Below are 15,126 nucleotides of genomic sequence, written 5' to 3' on the forward strand. Positions count from 1 at the left end.
AATGAACTGGGTGGACAGGTAGAACCCATACTTCACTGGAGATAAAACCCATACTTCAAAATGTGCTATGTATGTTCCCAGTGCTTTAACTACTGTGTTAAATATGTCAATGTTATATTAGTCACAATGGAATGATCCATGTATAAAATTTTTTATAACTTAATATGGATAGTATATATTTAAAAGTCATAATTGTTGTGTCCTTTATAATTATTGAAGAAATTAAACCAAAGAATTTATTATTAAAGAAAATAATGAAATTGCTATTTTCTTTAGTAATAAATGGAACAATTATGTGTTCAATGCACCTGAATCTTATTTATATCATTTTTTTGTGCATAATTCTGTTGCACATGAAATTTTTAGAATTATTTTGATGCTACTTCAGTAAATAAACAAATCGTAAAAACAAACTTTTTATTCTAATTACACAACAATAATAAAATTATCCTATATTGCCAGCAACATTGGTTTTAAAAAAATGCATACTACTATTTAGTATTCATTTTGTGATAAAATAGTTCAGTATAAAGTCTTTGCCAATAACTTAGCTTAAAAGATATGGCTAGAAAAAACAAATGCCCTCTGTGAGCTATGCGATGTGTGATAGTCATATTCTTTATAGTTCAAAGTTGAATAGATCTAGTCATATTCTTTATAGTTCAAAGTTTAATAGATCTAGTCATATTCTTTATAGTTCAAAGTTGAACAGATTTTCACCCTGTCATATTTTTCACCATTCACAGTTTAATAGATTTCCGTCTTATCACATTCTTAACCGTTAACAATTTCCAGCCAGTCATATTCTTAACTGCTTTGTCTTGACATATTTCTGTCAAGTTTAATTTTATTGAACACCTATTCTTTTATTTTCAAATGCTATGAGTGATGGGTTTTCCGCCCAAGAATTTGATATTTTTGAGGCTGCTGATTTTTCACCATTATCATAATTGTTTGAGTAAAAACCAGATCCTCCCTGTTTTTCTGCTTCGGTTGTAGCTTTTATAATGTCCAAAACACTGGCTGCAATTTCATATTTTGCCTTGGCATTTGATTCACTATCTGATCCAAAATGTTCATTTGCATCAGCTCCATATTTTTGCTTTCTTTTCCTCTTTGGATCTCTCCTCACCACCGCCAAGCCACCGTTTTGCGAAGTAAATACTTTTTTGTTGGATGTTTCTTCGGAACTTGTGTTATCTGCTTGCTGGAATGGACCAGATACTGAGACTGATGTAGATATAGTTGCATTTAACTTTTTAATATCAAGTTTACCATTCAAAAGCGACTTGGAGAAATCTGGTAAGGTTTTCGGAAGAAGGGGAGACCTAGGTTTGAAAACAGGCTCTGGAGCTGCTGTAGTAGGTTGTGTTGTTGTTGTTGTGGGCTTAGGTGAATAAATAGGTCTAGGCTCTGTTGTCGTTGACGGTGTTGTCGTTTTTTCTCTAATCGACTGCGTTGATTCAGGTCTAGATTTAGTGGCAGTAACTTCAGAATTTTCTTTGTCGTTATTGTTTCGTGGATTATATCTGTTTTTGCGCTTAGGCTTCCTTAATTTACGAACTGCTTGGTTTCCCTGTTCTTTTTTCTCTTCTGGAGAGCTCAGTGATTTATTTTCCTCTTGTTCATTTTTTGTATTGGTATCATCAATGTCTCGAAATTTGGATGCTACATCAGCTGGTGCTGAGAAAAAATTTCTCGCAGATTCAGGAATAGCTTTCATGTTCATTTCTCGCACAGACGATTCATGTTGTTTTGCAAGCTCTGGTGGAACACTGAAAAAACTTGAAGTAAACTCGATTGGAGCACCTTCTGGTCGATATGAGTATATGCTGTGGTCTATAACTGGATGTGGTATTCCGAACATATCAGCACCTCTTGTGTTGGATTGGGAAGTCTTTTGTGATGGTGCAACAAGGTTTTGAAGACCACGCGGTACATTGTAAAAATTACCGTCATGCTTGAAATTTCCTGATCCCGTTTGTTTTGATGGCGATGTAGGTCGGCTTTTTGCTCTATAAACTGGACGCCTTCTTTTTTCAGTTTGGCTTGTAGACTTATTTTCTTCTTCCGGGTTATTCAATTTTCTATCATTACTATTAAAAAATCTTCCTTCTTTTTTGCCTTCTGAATTCTGCATCGTTCTTCCCGGATTAACTCGAATTTCTGTTTGCTGTGTAGGGGATGGAATATGTTGTCTTCTTCTTTTCTTAGACTGCCTCGGATCGTTTGTTTTCAGTCTTGCCCCATAAACTGGTTGATCCGGATCTTCTTCAGAATAGCTGGTCACTGATTCCTCTACTTCAGCACTTGCTGTTGATTCACCTAAATCATTTTGCTGGTAATATTTTGATGCTGGTGCTTTTGGCTGTGGCCTTTCAAAAAACTGCACTACTTGATCTTTTCCATAGTAACCGGCTGGGGGATAGAGACTGCTAGTTTCTGCGGCTTTAAAATTATCTTTTGGTGTTTGTGAGTAACTAGAACTTTCCCGATGTAATGGTTTTGAAGTATATTCTGCGGGAGGTGCTGGAATCTGCTCAGGTGGTGGTGGTGTGGGTGATATGTCATTTGATGCAGGAACTACTTCAGTTGTTGAAATATATTGTGGTGGTCTGGGTCTCCTCCTCCTTCCAGGTTTCCGTTTCCTTGGAACTGAATCATTTATTCCCACAGAATGATCTGTATTCAGAGTCTTGGCTGAATTTTGACCTGGATAATCTGTAACCATACTTGTTTTGGGATTTCTTGATGTTGTTCCTCTTTGATTTGGGACTTCATGGTATTGGACATATTGTCCTATTACTGCACTTGGTGTGACAGTGTAATATCCTGATGGAGGAGGTATTGTTCTTTGGCGATGAGGTCTTTTATTTTCGTTTGGTCTTTCCTTTCTGGGTGGAGATTGTTGACGTGTAGTTTTTGGCATTTTAGTTCCTGCCGTTGTTTTTGGGGGCTTATATCCGCTGTACATTATCCTGCCTGGAACCGGCTCGTCTGATATCGTTGTTGCATAAGGACTTTGAAAATACTGAAAATTAGGATAACTGTTTGCATGCACACCATATTGGGTGAAAGCTGGTTGAGAATTAGCTATTACACCTTGAATACTGTTTGGACCGTTTGGTGGTATCTGTTGTCTTGGATGATATGGTTGTGGTGGTACATTCAAGCCAAATGCTGGTCCTGGATTAGGATTTAACTGCTGGGGAAAAGGTACCGAGGGTTGGTAATTCACAATTGGTGGTCTAATGTCAGATGGCATTCCAAAAGGTCTGTAGTTTGGTTGTGGATAGCTTCCCTGAGGTCTTTGAACAAGAGGTGGAGTTTGAAGAGCTGGAGGGGATCTGTATTGATTGTTAGGGTACCTTGATAATATAGGTGCTGGATGTGTTCCTGATGGTACTGGCCTTACGAGATTTGGATCTGGGACTTCAACGTGGATGGGAACTGGGACTTCTTCTACTATAACTGTTTGATGTCCAGCTTGTGTCACATGACGAACTGGTACGGGTCGAGATGGGCTGCCTGGTGGTGTCCTTATCTGGGGATTTGGCATTGAGAAGGAGAAAGGAGCTAAGCTAGATCCTGATGTATGTAAACCATTGGGTGAAAAAATGCTTTTAAATGGGGAAAAGGTTGGAATAAATTTTGGGTTAAAAGCGGGAAACACTGATCTTGGAAATGGGAGAAATGGAGGTCTCATTTGTCTTTTGCTCCTAATTTGAACTGATCTCTTTTTCCTACCTTGAATCTTTCGGAAGCTGGGTAATAGTGATCTTCCTCCTGCCACGAAAGGAAATCCGAATTTAAAAGATGGAGACTTTTTGTGTAAAGGAGGAGGGTGTGGTGGGTAAATTGAAGGTGATTGTAAAATAATTGGCGGTTGGGGAATCGGGTGTGGTTGACTATACGTTCGCTGTTGTTTCACTTTACCATTTTGAATTACTTGCAAACTTGGGTTTGGTAAACGAGATCTAATTATTTTTAATTCAGGTTTTGGCAAAACGACTTTCTGCTGCACTGTTTCACTCATGTGGTTTTTATAGAACACTCTGACTGGAACTTTCTTTGCCGTAACGATCGCTGGTTGCTTTTTTGAATTCTCTGTTTTCATTGGCATGACAGTGACTGGCTGTCTTTTTGGTTTCAAGTGTTTTGCTAGAGGTATGAGTCTCAAAGATGCGAATTGTGCCAATTCAGCTAATTCTTTCTTGTCCTCTTTCTCTTTGTCAGGAACGATGAAAAATTTTTTGACGGATTCCTTACGGCCTTTTTTCTTTATCTCAAACCCTCGCTCTGAAAGAATTTCTTTCAAGTGTGCATCAGTGATAGGTCCATTGATTTTTATTATTTCATGGGTAGATCCAGACTTGTCTTCTTTTTGGTCCTCTTCATCTGATTGTTCAGCAATAAAATCAACGACTTCTAATAAATCTGAAGGTATTTCTTCCATCTCTTCATTTATTGACTCTGATTCTTCCATAATATCAGCTACCTTATAGCTTGGTGTGACAGCCTCCTCTTCCACATCCCAATTTTCTGGTGAGTTGCTAGTTGCTGATGTTGTTGCGAAAAAATCATTCATAAGTTTCAAAAGATGTTGCTGAGCAAGAAAATGCTTCGGTAATTCGTCAGCTCTGATGCTATCTTCAATGTCGGGTAGTTTTGTGGTAGCCAAAAACTTTTTTCTTGGTGATGATAGCTTGTTTAAAGCTGTGTGAGATGAAAATATTGATCCCACTTCAATTTTTTTATTTGTATCATCCACCAGTTTCCACTGATGTCCATCATTATCATCTGGTGTCCGGCTATTCTTTTTGTATTTTCTGATATACGTAGTTGTGCTTTTTGAGGGTGATTCGGTGGGTTTGAGCAATATTTCTTTTTCGTCCTCGTTTGAGTCCGTTATGAATAAGAGTTGCTGTCTGTGACTGGATTTTTGTTCTCTTGGTTCTGCCCTTGGTGGCGGAAATAAATCTTCTGGCTTCGTTGTCGAATGCGAATTATAGAAACCTTTATCTTCCAGTCTTCTAGAGTTCCTAAATTTCAACTTTCTTGTTGGGGTTTTTCTTATTGATGGCTTTGGTTGTTCATAATATTCCTCTGCCGACGTATCGTCTGATAGTAAAGTAGAGGATTTTTTTGCTTCTGTATCATCGGTTGTTTCTGGGAGAATTTTCTTTCTTCTAAATTTCCGTCGTTGTTGGTGTTCAGAATCTAAATATAGTAATGATATAAATATGTATCTGCATACAACAACTTATTATTTAATGATGATTGAAAAATATTTATTTGTAATATTAATTTTTTAATAGATTTATACGCCTATGTTTGTTTCAAGAAAAATAATTGGCTATGAAAGGCAAATCATAGTATCATTAAGTCGATGAATATAGGTTAAATATTTTTAGGATATCTGATCAAATTAGGTCTGACGCAGAAAAATGAGGAGATGTCGCCCTTAGATTCTCGCCCTGTCTGTTATTATGGAAACAAGAAAAAACGCATTTCAAAAGGACCCATCGCCTTGTATGCAAGAAGTTCGCGTATGCGAATTAAGATATGCTAATGAGAATTCTCGTTCGCTTCTCAATCCGCCTTTGCGATTTTTTTCGCATGCAATAAGAATAGCCGAAGAGAGGGGAACTTTTGAAATGTTCCTCGTCTGTCAGAGTCAATATCTGTCCTAAATTTTAAATTCACACTCCTACTTGAACTTTGTAATCATAGTTACAAACATGGCTCAAGACAGTTTAGTTAGACAGACACTACCTCAGGTTTGTGGGACTTATGTTTACTTAAATAAGGTAACAAGAAGGGGTGTTTTATAAAATCATAGCTACTTTATAAAAAAATCGTTTGAGCTTCTGAAGAACCGTCTTAAATAAATCTCATGGAGAAAAAAGTGTTTCAGTTTTCTAATCGTTTTAATAATTTGACAACTGATTTTCTTTTCTTAAACTTCATTTTAAACTAAGTTTTCAACTTACCAGTTATTTTTTCCCCAAATTTTGCTTCTGCTATGTCATCTGTCGTTGGCTCAGTGGTCACGTACCAAGGATTTTTATTTTCTTCTTCCGAATTTTCGTTTTGTTCATTTTCTTGAGTTGAAGAAAAAAGATTTTCAAATTCTGATGTTGGCAATGGCGGCAAAGTATATGGCTCAACTTTACCCGGTTCAGAATATCCCAGCCAAGATTGAGAAACTATGCTCTCGCTTTGCTGCATACCACCGTACCTTGATTTCTTTCTGAAATAAACAGTTCAACAAAACGTTAAAAATACGAAAGTCAAAGCATTTTATTCTGAAAACTAAAAAAAAAAATGCTTTCTGCCTTTGAAATTAAAGCATAAATAATTCAATATTCTAAAATCTCTGTTTCTCATCAAACTTCATAAAGAAAATACCATGAAGCATCCGGGAAAGACTACTTCTATGTAGCGACTACCCCTATTTACGACTACTTTTGGGAGGCACAAAATTTTTTCCATAGATTTTGTGAGGAAAACCTTTAAGAGAGACCATTAAAACCTCTGTCATCGACCGAGCAAGCATCTGCACCAAGGGCGGAAAATGTCAAAAAGGAAACACGAAAAAATATCAAACAAAAAATTTAACGAAGCAAAAAAGCAGATTAAAATGTATTCAAAATATTTAAGTGAGGCTCTTACTTAGAGACACCTTCTTGACGATACAACCTCGTGCTGCAATCAGAGCGCACTAAAGACGATGCTATCACTCACTGACTTTTAGAGTTGAAAGTTGAATTAAAAGAAAAAAAAGTTTTTTTGAAAAAACAAGCATCTCAAGCAAGAAAACCTCATCTCATCTGTTAATCCATTGATACCGCCGAAACTGTTAATCCGATTTTCATTGTGTGTTGAGGATATGGTAGTTGAATTTTCTATAATGTAGAGACAGATTTCGATTATTGCATCTCGATTTTTGAGTTTCTTATTATAAGCTTCGAAATTTATTCGCTTACTTATTAGCATAAAATATAAAACGCAAACTAAAATTACAAATTAAACCGCGATTGCTGTTTACCAATTGTTGTGCCGTTACATAAAAAAACGTATTGAAACTACATACGAGAGCATTTCCAAAAGTAATTTCCCCGTTCACAAATCCGTTTATTTTCAATTATATTATTTTAGGGCCGGGATAGCCTGGTTGGAGGGGCACTGGGCCCATGTTCAAAAGTTCGCGGGTTCGATCCCCGCCGGCCGAGGACTCCCCGTGTAGTAAATGGTGACTGATGCACGTTAAATCTGTCGAGTCACAAAGTCCTCCATGTTCCCATAAAAAATCATACCTCTGAGGGTACTGATCCAGGAGTTTACTTGTCTTCTGGATTGGTTCAAAATTACAAGGCTAAGGAGTTGAAGATTAGTAGTCGTAAACCCTGAAGTGGGTCGAGACGGGTTCAACAACGGTTATAAAATGAAATAAAATTTTATTATTTGCATTTCAACGGTTAAACCTTTATCTGTTTCTTCACATAATCGTCAAACCAGTCGATGAATTTTCTCGAACATTTTGACAGTTTTTCTGTGCCCATGTCATACCGATTCTCCGCCATATCTCTCCGTTTTTCTTCTTCTCAAAGAGTTGAATCATCTTCCAGTCATGTGTTCTTTCAAAAATAGTGAATATTTAATAGTCACTGGGTGCCAAGCTCAGAATATAAAATGTGCTGAACTGTTGCAGGAGAGCCTTGGTTTGATGTACAACGAGTTCAGAATGCTTGCGTTCTAGCTCAAATTCTTCTTATCTAGTTTTGTATTTTCCACATGAGTTTTCTTATTGTTTCACAGCATCTGTCAGTATTTATTGTAGTTAAAACAAGCATATAAAGTTGACCTACTCCGTCTTTAAACGGTTCGCTTCCAAAGACGAAGTCGAAAATGATGTTCTACCCTTTTTGAAGAACATAACGGGTAGCAGGTAGAAAACGGACAATCAAAAACTGTCGCAGCGTTTACAGAAATAGGTACTTATGCGTTTAAGAAGACCGTAAAATAATCACCTAACCTTTATTAACATCAATGAGGTATGCTACCGATATTGGGAAAAATAGGTCCTTAACCCCTTAACGATCGGTTAATTTTCAAGGAAATGGTCATAAAAGTGCCTATTTGTTTGGCTTTTATATTTGTATTACGTATTTGATTAGTGTTGGCATCCAGTTTAAAATAAACTAAATATCTACAATTACTTTAAAAATATCCTGGTACTGCCATCTGGTGTGTAAAATGAGAAATAAAATGTTCTTCGGGCAAAAGAAATGAATTAGTTCTATTCTTATTGACGCGTTACTACTGAGCACTCCAGCCCGTCAATATCACGGGAGCGAGAAGAAAGGGAAGAATATACTAATATAGGTACTGTGGTAATATGCTTTATACGACTGTTAGAAACGGATAAATATTTAAAATTGCATCGATTGGTTTGGTGATTACGTAGAGAATTAGGCAAACATTTAACCTTAAAATGATGCAAATATTATAGAAAATAAACAGTTGTAGTGTTTCTGCAAAAAAAATAGGAGATCTTACTTTTGAGAGTGTGCTCGTTATATGAAGCTTCAACTTTACATGTTTGATTCCAAAACACATAAAATAATTTTTTTTCTTTAAATTACCTTTTAAGGCCATGAATTGTTGTAACATCAGTTGGCTGCATTTCAGTCGTTGTTTCTGGGGGAGCAATGTCAGTATTATTACCATTTTCAGTAGTCGTTGAAGGTTTGCGTCGATTAAGGTTTCTTCGCTTGTTCTTTCGAAAATCTTTGGCTCTGCTTCTGTTCGCTGAAAAAAGCCGTAGAGAACCATTTGAAGGAGATGCTGTAGTGGTAGTCGTTGGTGGGAAGGTGGTCTTTAAAATATCGTCTTCTGGTGGACTATCGGTTGGAGAGCGGGCTGACACGTGTGAGTGCTTTTGTCGCTGTGAACGAACAGTATTAGAACAAAAAATATTATACGAATAATTTTAAAGATATGAAGTTAATTGAGTTTACTGAATGCTTATCTTAGTGTACCTAAGTATAGAGTTACGTCATATAGGTAAAATTTGGTAATTGGTTGAAAATCATAATTTTCTGACAAGAAACGAAACAAAAACTTTCTCTCAGAATTAATTTAGAATACAGCGAGGAGGTATCTTTATTCGGAGGAGTCTTAGAATTGGATACCTGCAGATGACGTCATCGTTGATAAATCGTGGCATTTGTCGATTAAGAAGCCAATTAGTTTCGACACACACGCTTGACGTCGCATACAGGTATCCAATGAAATCTGATTTAAATTACATGGTTCGGCATATTTCCTTCACTTCTTCCTTAGTTGCAAGTACCCAATAGTAGATATATTCTAATTTTTTTTTAAAATTATTCTTAACTATTCAATGTATCTTTTATAATTCATGTGGAATAATTGGATTTTAAAACTATGATATCTATACTTGACACTTTGAATTTTATTAAATTATTTTTACTTTCTATGTAACAAAGGAAAAAAAACTGTTATATTTCTTTGTTTTAAGAGATCAAATCTCTCGTTAAGTTATTTATAAATAAACTACCGATTTTACATCTTTTCTTTTTCTTTTTTTTATTATAAGGAATTCTTGTTAGTTATTTTAAACTAAACTTTATATTAAATGAACATAATATCTTTAAAATTGACTCGATTCTTATAAGTTACTCTCGATATTTTATTTCTTACTTTTTCGTGCCAAAGCCATAGAAAAATTGTGTTTTTAAATTTCTTAAAATTCTTTTTTCTATTTTTTATGGCAACATTCACACAGTAAACATTAATCAAAGAAATAAGAATTTAAAGTATGAAAGAAAGCCTCTTGTTCCTGCTTGTTTAAGAAAAACAAATGCTTTTTTTCGACTACGATTATGATTAGTCAATCAACAAATAATTTTCATAGATTTGTTAAATTATTCTTATAAGAAATATTTTCAATAAGATTTCACAACTTTTTACAAATAAGTGATAAGGTTTGTTATGCTATGTTATTTGCATGGTTTTCTGTACAGCTTATTAACACGTTGAATGCCATGGGGGTCACCGGTGACTGGCACGGAGTTTCTTCGTAGAGCCACGGGGATCACCGGTGACCGGCGAAGCCAAGATTATTAGAAACACATAATTCGAGTAAATATTTAATTTTTTTTATATTATTATCGTTACTAAAGTGGTTTGAAGAAATTAATGCAATATAGAACACACAAAAATAGTTTTATTCATATACACAGAGATGCAACTTGCTCCGGACAGTGAATAAATATTTTCAAGTGGTAGTTTATTAATTGTGATTCTTGGTTTAATAAATTCAATTTAGTAGATTTTTATCCTTCACTATTTCTAAACAATTCGTAGGCTTATATAAATCACCACTTTTTTCAGATATGTCATGCTAAACCTTTTAAAAAAACTAGCAAAACCTGTCTAATATTTTCAAATTTAGCTTGTAGTTATTTATCGTTTGGCCAGACGTAAAATTAGCGTGGCATTCAATGTGTTAACTGTTAGTAAAAAAAAATTCTTCTGATGTATGCATGTAATATAAATAATACATATCATATACTGGATGATTCAGCACAGCGGCTAGAAATGTGGAAGAAAGATAGGGCATATTATAAGCATTGTAATTTGTATAGCAACCTATGTCCAAAATGTCATCGTACGCTACTAGGGGTGCCTCCCTGCTATGAACTGGTTGTTCGTGCACATTTGAAATCGTACTTCTATTTATCTAAATTATATTAATTATGTGTCAATTTTATGTTTTCTACAGTAATTATTGTCAATAATTGCATTTTAATAGACCCAAAAATAGCTGTTTTATTGTAATTTAATAATGAGGTGACCAACTTGGTGAGTCTGACAAGATAGTCCACAAATCTTTTATTTGGGATATAACAGCTATTTTTTAGCCGATTTGAGTGCATTTTTTTTAATAATAATTACTGAAAAAAATAAAAATTTAATATATAATTAAGATAATTCAAATAAATGCTGTTTTAAAGAAGCACTAAAAGTCAGTTAAATGGAGAGGCGCCCCTAACGGTTTACGATGGCATAGATTGCGGTTAATCCTAAGGATTGTCTCAGTCCTTAGAAAGTGCTTTATCTTTTCTCCAAGTTTTTAATAACCTGCTCCTATCGCCCTAAATGTGGTCTCTGTTCATATATACTTTGACTCTACTATTACAATTTTTTTTTTTTCATTCTATAAATTTCGCAAAATATAAATGTGAGTGAATAAATATTTAAGTTACATTCTTAACTTGATTATAAATCATTACTTTACCTTTGTATTTACTCGTGGAGGTTCACTGAAATCTAGAACTTTACCAACTCTTTTATGTTTTCGGGGTTTTCTTCCTTCGATGGCATCGTATTCAACGGAAGTATCATCCAAAACATCTGGTGCCGCTCTTGTAGTTAAAATTTTATCTTCGTTTGGCGTCCAATCAGTCTGATAACTGCTGCCTAGTGATACCGTTGTAGTCACCATTGGCTTACTTATTTTTCTTGAGCCGAAACTTGAATAAGGATCAGACGTCGTCCCTCTGGTAATTAACGCAACAGATGAGCTAGGTTTATCACTTAATTTGGCGATTGTTGGCGTTACAAATGAAGCTTGAGCTTGCTGGTCGATATTCATGTAACTTAACAGATCTTCTAATGGTAAAGCGAATCTTGAAATTGGCTTCGTTGGGGTAAGATGTGCCAAGGACTTGTGAGATCTATGGTTGCTCAAATCTCCGGAGTATTTCTTTTTCGGGGAAGTTTTCCCTGCGGGTCCAGAAGTTTTCTTTGATGTTTTCAGTTCTTTTTTCGTACCTATTGTGCCCTCTTTACAAATCCGTGTGTTCAAAACTGATTTGTCTTCGCACACCATAGACAGTTGATTGAATATTGAATCGGTGGGGCAATGGAAAGTGTTGCGTGTACCATCCGGTTGGCAGTAATGGAACACCTCACAGTCGAATTTAGAGTCTGAGAAATAACCCATTTTTCTNAATCATCATTACACTAAATATAGCACAAGAACTAAAAATTTAACTTTCAGATATTAATGATAAAACGATGAAAATTCTTATTTCCTCTAGTTAAATATTTTAAAAACAGTTTTAATAGGCTATAAAGTTCACTATTTCCCTAAAAAACTTTATTTATATAGTCCGCCGAAATGAGGTTAATTATTTAGGGTTCCATAGCGGAAAAATATTGGGAGCCGCTGACCTAGATCAACTAATTCAAATACTAAAACAGTTTAAACTAATTTGTACAACCTCCTCTTATAAAGATTCTTCCATTATAACGACCATTAAAAAAATAATCGATTCATAAAACCATTCATTTTAGTGAATTGATTCTAAAGAATCGATTCATTTAAAATTCAAATGAATCAATTGGCACATCACTACAATATACAGAAAATTGTTCCCTTTTCTTTATTTTCAGTATCCACCAGCCAAATGTATTGCTTTTAGATACTTTTATAAAATGCACGTCGTGTTTCTTTGAAGAAGGAAATTTCCTAAAAAATTAAAATTTATATTAAATATATTTTATTTTCTGAAACGGTAGTATCTAAAATTTGAACTAACTAATTTCTATCTATTAACACATTTGTCACATAAAAGAAAGCAGTATTTTTTTTTAAATTTTTTAAAATTACATTCCTTAAAATGATTTAATAATTCATATAACTTAGAATTTAAAGAGTTTTGAAAGGTTTTCACAAAAATAATAATAGATTATGAGATATTATTTAAAGCTACTTTTTCCACAGAATAACCTTTGGGTAAATGAATTTTACAACTGCGTATAAATCAAGTATTTATAAGTAGAGTCAGAAAGACCATGAAACTCTATGCGCACTGATTTTTCTATTAGGATACATAACTGAATACTCACATTGTTTATTGCTGGCAAAGATTCGACGAAGTTTAGCCACTGCTTCGCCTCCTCAGCAAGCCGATCATTACAGTCTAGTTTTATACACTACAGTTTCTGCAGAAATATTTTACCTTTCTTTACAGCTGTACCTGAAAGTCAGAGGGGGTCTAATATACGTACAACTGCTGAAAGAACTGATCTCTTCGTGGGCGGAACCATGCTTTCCTCCTGGATTTAGAAAGCAAAAAGGTCACTGGTTGAATTCCATATGACTCCTAGTACTTTTGTCTCCTCCTCAAAGTTGTAGCTTTCGTCAAACCCCGGTATCAATTTTCATTTGCTATACCATTTGAGCAGCTGCATTTCTGTATTGAGTCTGTGATAACTCCGACTACAGTTCTTTTGTTTCTCTGAAGATGGCTACGGGGCTCAAAACATCATCCATATAGAAATCTCTTTCTAATACACATGAGATGAGATTTCTCGTCTCCAGACAATTGAAGTAAAACCCTTGCTCTTAGATATGGTGCACTAACTGCTCCGTATGTCATTGTTTAGACCTCATACTTCTCAACTGGATCATTCACTCCCTCCCTTCAAATTATTCTCAAAAGTTTAGTTTGACTCGGATTAATTTAAATAATCCTCTACATCTACCTAATGTCTGCTACAAACGAATAAATATGTCAAAAAAATCTCGTCCAAATGTTAAATAAATCTTTATCTATAACACACAGTTTGTTCTAAGTTATATTCCACAGTTATATTCCAAAGAATTTAAAGAATTCCCCAAGTTTGTTTGTACGGATGCGTTAAACCAACACCTTCTAGACGAAAGAAGACCTCAGCGCAGATCAATTAAGTAATCCGACTTAAAGAATATAAGCTGTGCAGTGAATTTTATGGTAAAACATGCTGAGGCCCTCTCTTTTCTAGGAGCATTGATTGAACACTACACGAAGCTTTGTAGTACTTTTATCAGGGCTATAAATTCCTAAATGCGGTATATAATACATTCCTACTTTTTCCTCACACTCTGATATTTCTGTCATATGACTCATATTTTCATATTCGCGAAAAACTTCCCTGCACAATGCTAATACTCACTCTCCTTTAAAAACGTTTACACAGGAAATTTAATTTTTTTAAGAGCAATATCCTTGGATTTCCCTAAGCACATTAGGACATCTTTTAACAGCATTTTTACTATATACCACCTTGTGTCATCCCCTTTAATATTTTATTCCAAGTTCTTTTCACAAATTATTGCTTCTTTATACCTGGGTACCTAAATCTGCGCATCTTCTATTTTCTAAAATTTTCACGCGGTGTTGTTTATACTAGTATTATTTATAATGCAAGGTGACTCAGTGATGATTCAGTGGAGGAGTGATGACTCAGGGGATAGATCATACGCCTTCTAATTAGATGGAACGGGTTTGAATGCCAACGATGGCTGGTCGATACAAATTCCGCATCCTGCTTGCATCGACAACAGTGCAGACGTAAAATATCCTCAGTTTTAGGCGGATCATGGTTTAGAGTCCCCTTTCCATTAGGTTTACCGTGGGAGGTTTTCGAGGTTTTCCTCTCCGTGTCACGCAACTGCGGGCTAATTCCCTCAAAAAGTCCTCCACGTAGGCACTTTTCGCCAATAATTGATCCAGGAGTTCACTTGTCTTCCATATTGTGTTCAAAATTACAAATCTACGGATTCAAAATTACAAATCTACTGTTTTTGACTGATTTATTGACAGGGAGGAAGTAACACTGTTTTGACTACTAGAGGCGGCAGTTGTTTGGAATATAGGCGACGACAATGCAAATTCCCTTGCCTCAATGGGGGTGAAGGGGATGAAATCTTCGGTCAATGGCACTTGCAATGAATCATTCTTTCTCGAATAATGCAAAGAAAAATAATGACACTTATTTTTTTTACCCCTCTTTCACACAAAGAACAAGTAAATTTAGATTTACTACTAATAATCAAACGTTTATCCAGGCAATTAAAACAAAAATTCTTTCTTTTTATTACTTCTACTCCTTCAGAAATGGATATTTATTTACATTTATGCATTATCAAAACATAGAATACACTTTGAACACTTATTATCAACTCAAACTATCTACACATTTCTCGATCGACCACAGTGCTGACGTAAAATATCATCAGTTTTAGGCGGATCATGGGTTAGATTC

At 35.1% G+C, this 15,126-nt stretch overlaps 1 protein-coding gene across 1 annotated transcript in view; it reads right to left on the minus strand.

The window, feature by feature from the left end:
• Positions 1–403: 403 nt before the first annotated feature.
• The window catches only part of LOC107450730 (uncharacterized), a 52,335-nt gene continuing 37,612 nt past the window's right edge, over positions 404–15,126 (minus strand). Inside the window, exons 6-9 of the mRNA XM_071180382.1 lie at positions 11,330–12,041; positions 8,649–8,950; positions 5,994–6,253; positions 404–5,220 (exon numbers count right to left, since the gene is read on the minus strand). Coding sequence (XP_071036483.1) covers positions 848–5,220; positions 5,994–6,253; positions 8,649–8,950; positions 11,330–12,041 — 5,647 coding nt within the window. The 3' untranslated portion in view covers positions 404–847. The remainder of the gene's footprint in view (positions 5,221–5,993; positions 6,254–8,648; positions 8,951–11,329; positions 12,042–15,126) is intronic.

The sequence above is a fragment of the Parasteatoda tepidariorum genome, chromosome 4 (genome assembly GCF_043381705.1).
Source record: "Parasteatoda tepidariorum isolate YZ-2023 chromosome 4, CAS_Ptep_4.0, whole genome shotgun sequence".
In the NCBI taxonomy this organism is placed as follows: domain Eukaryota; kingdom Metazoa; phylum Arthropoda; class Arachnida; order Araneae; family Theridiidae; genus Parasteatoda; species Parasteatoda tepidariorum.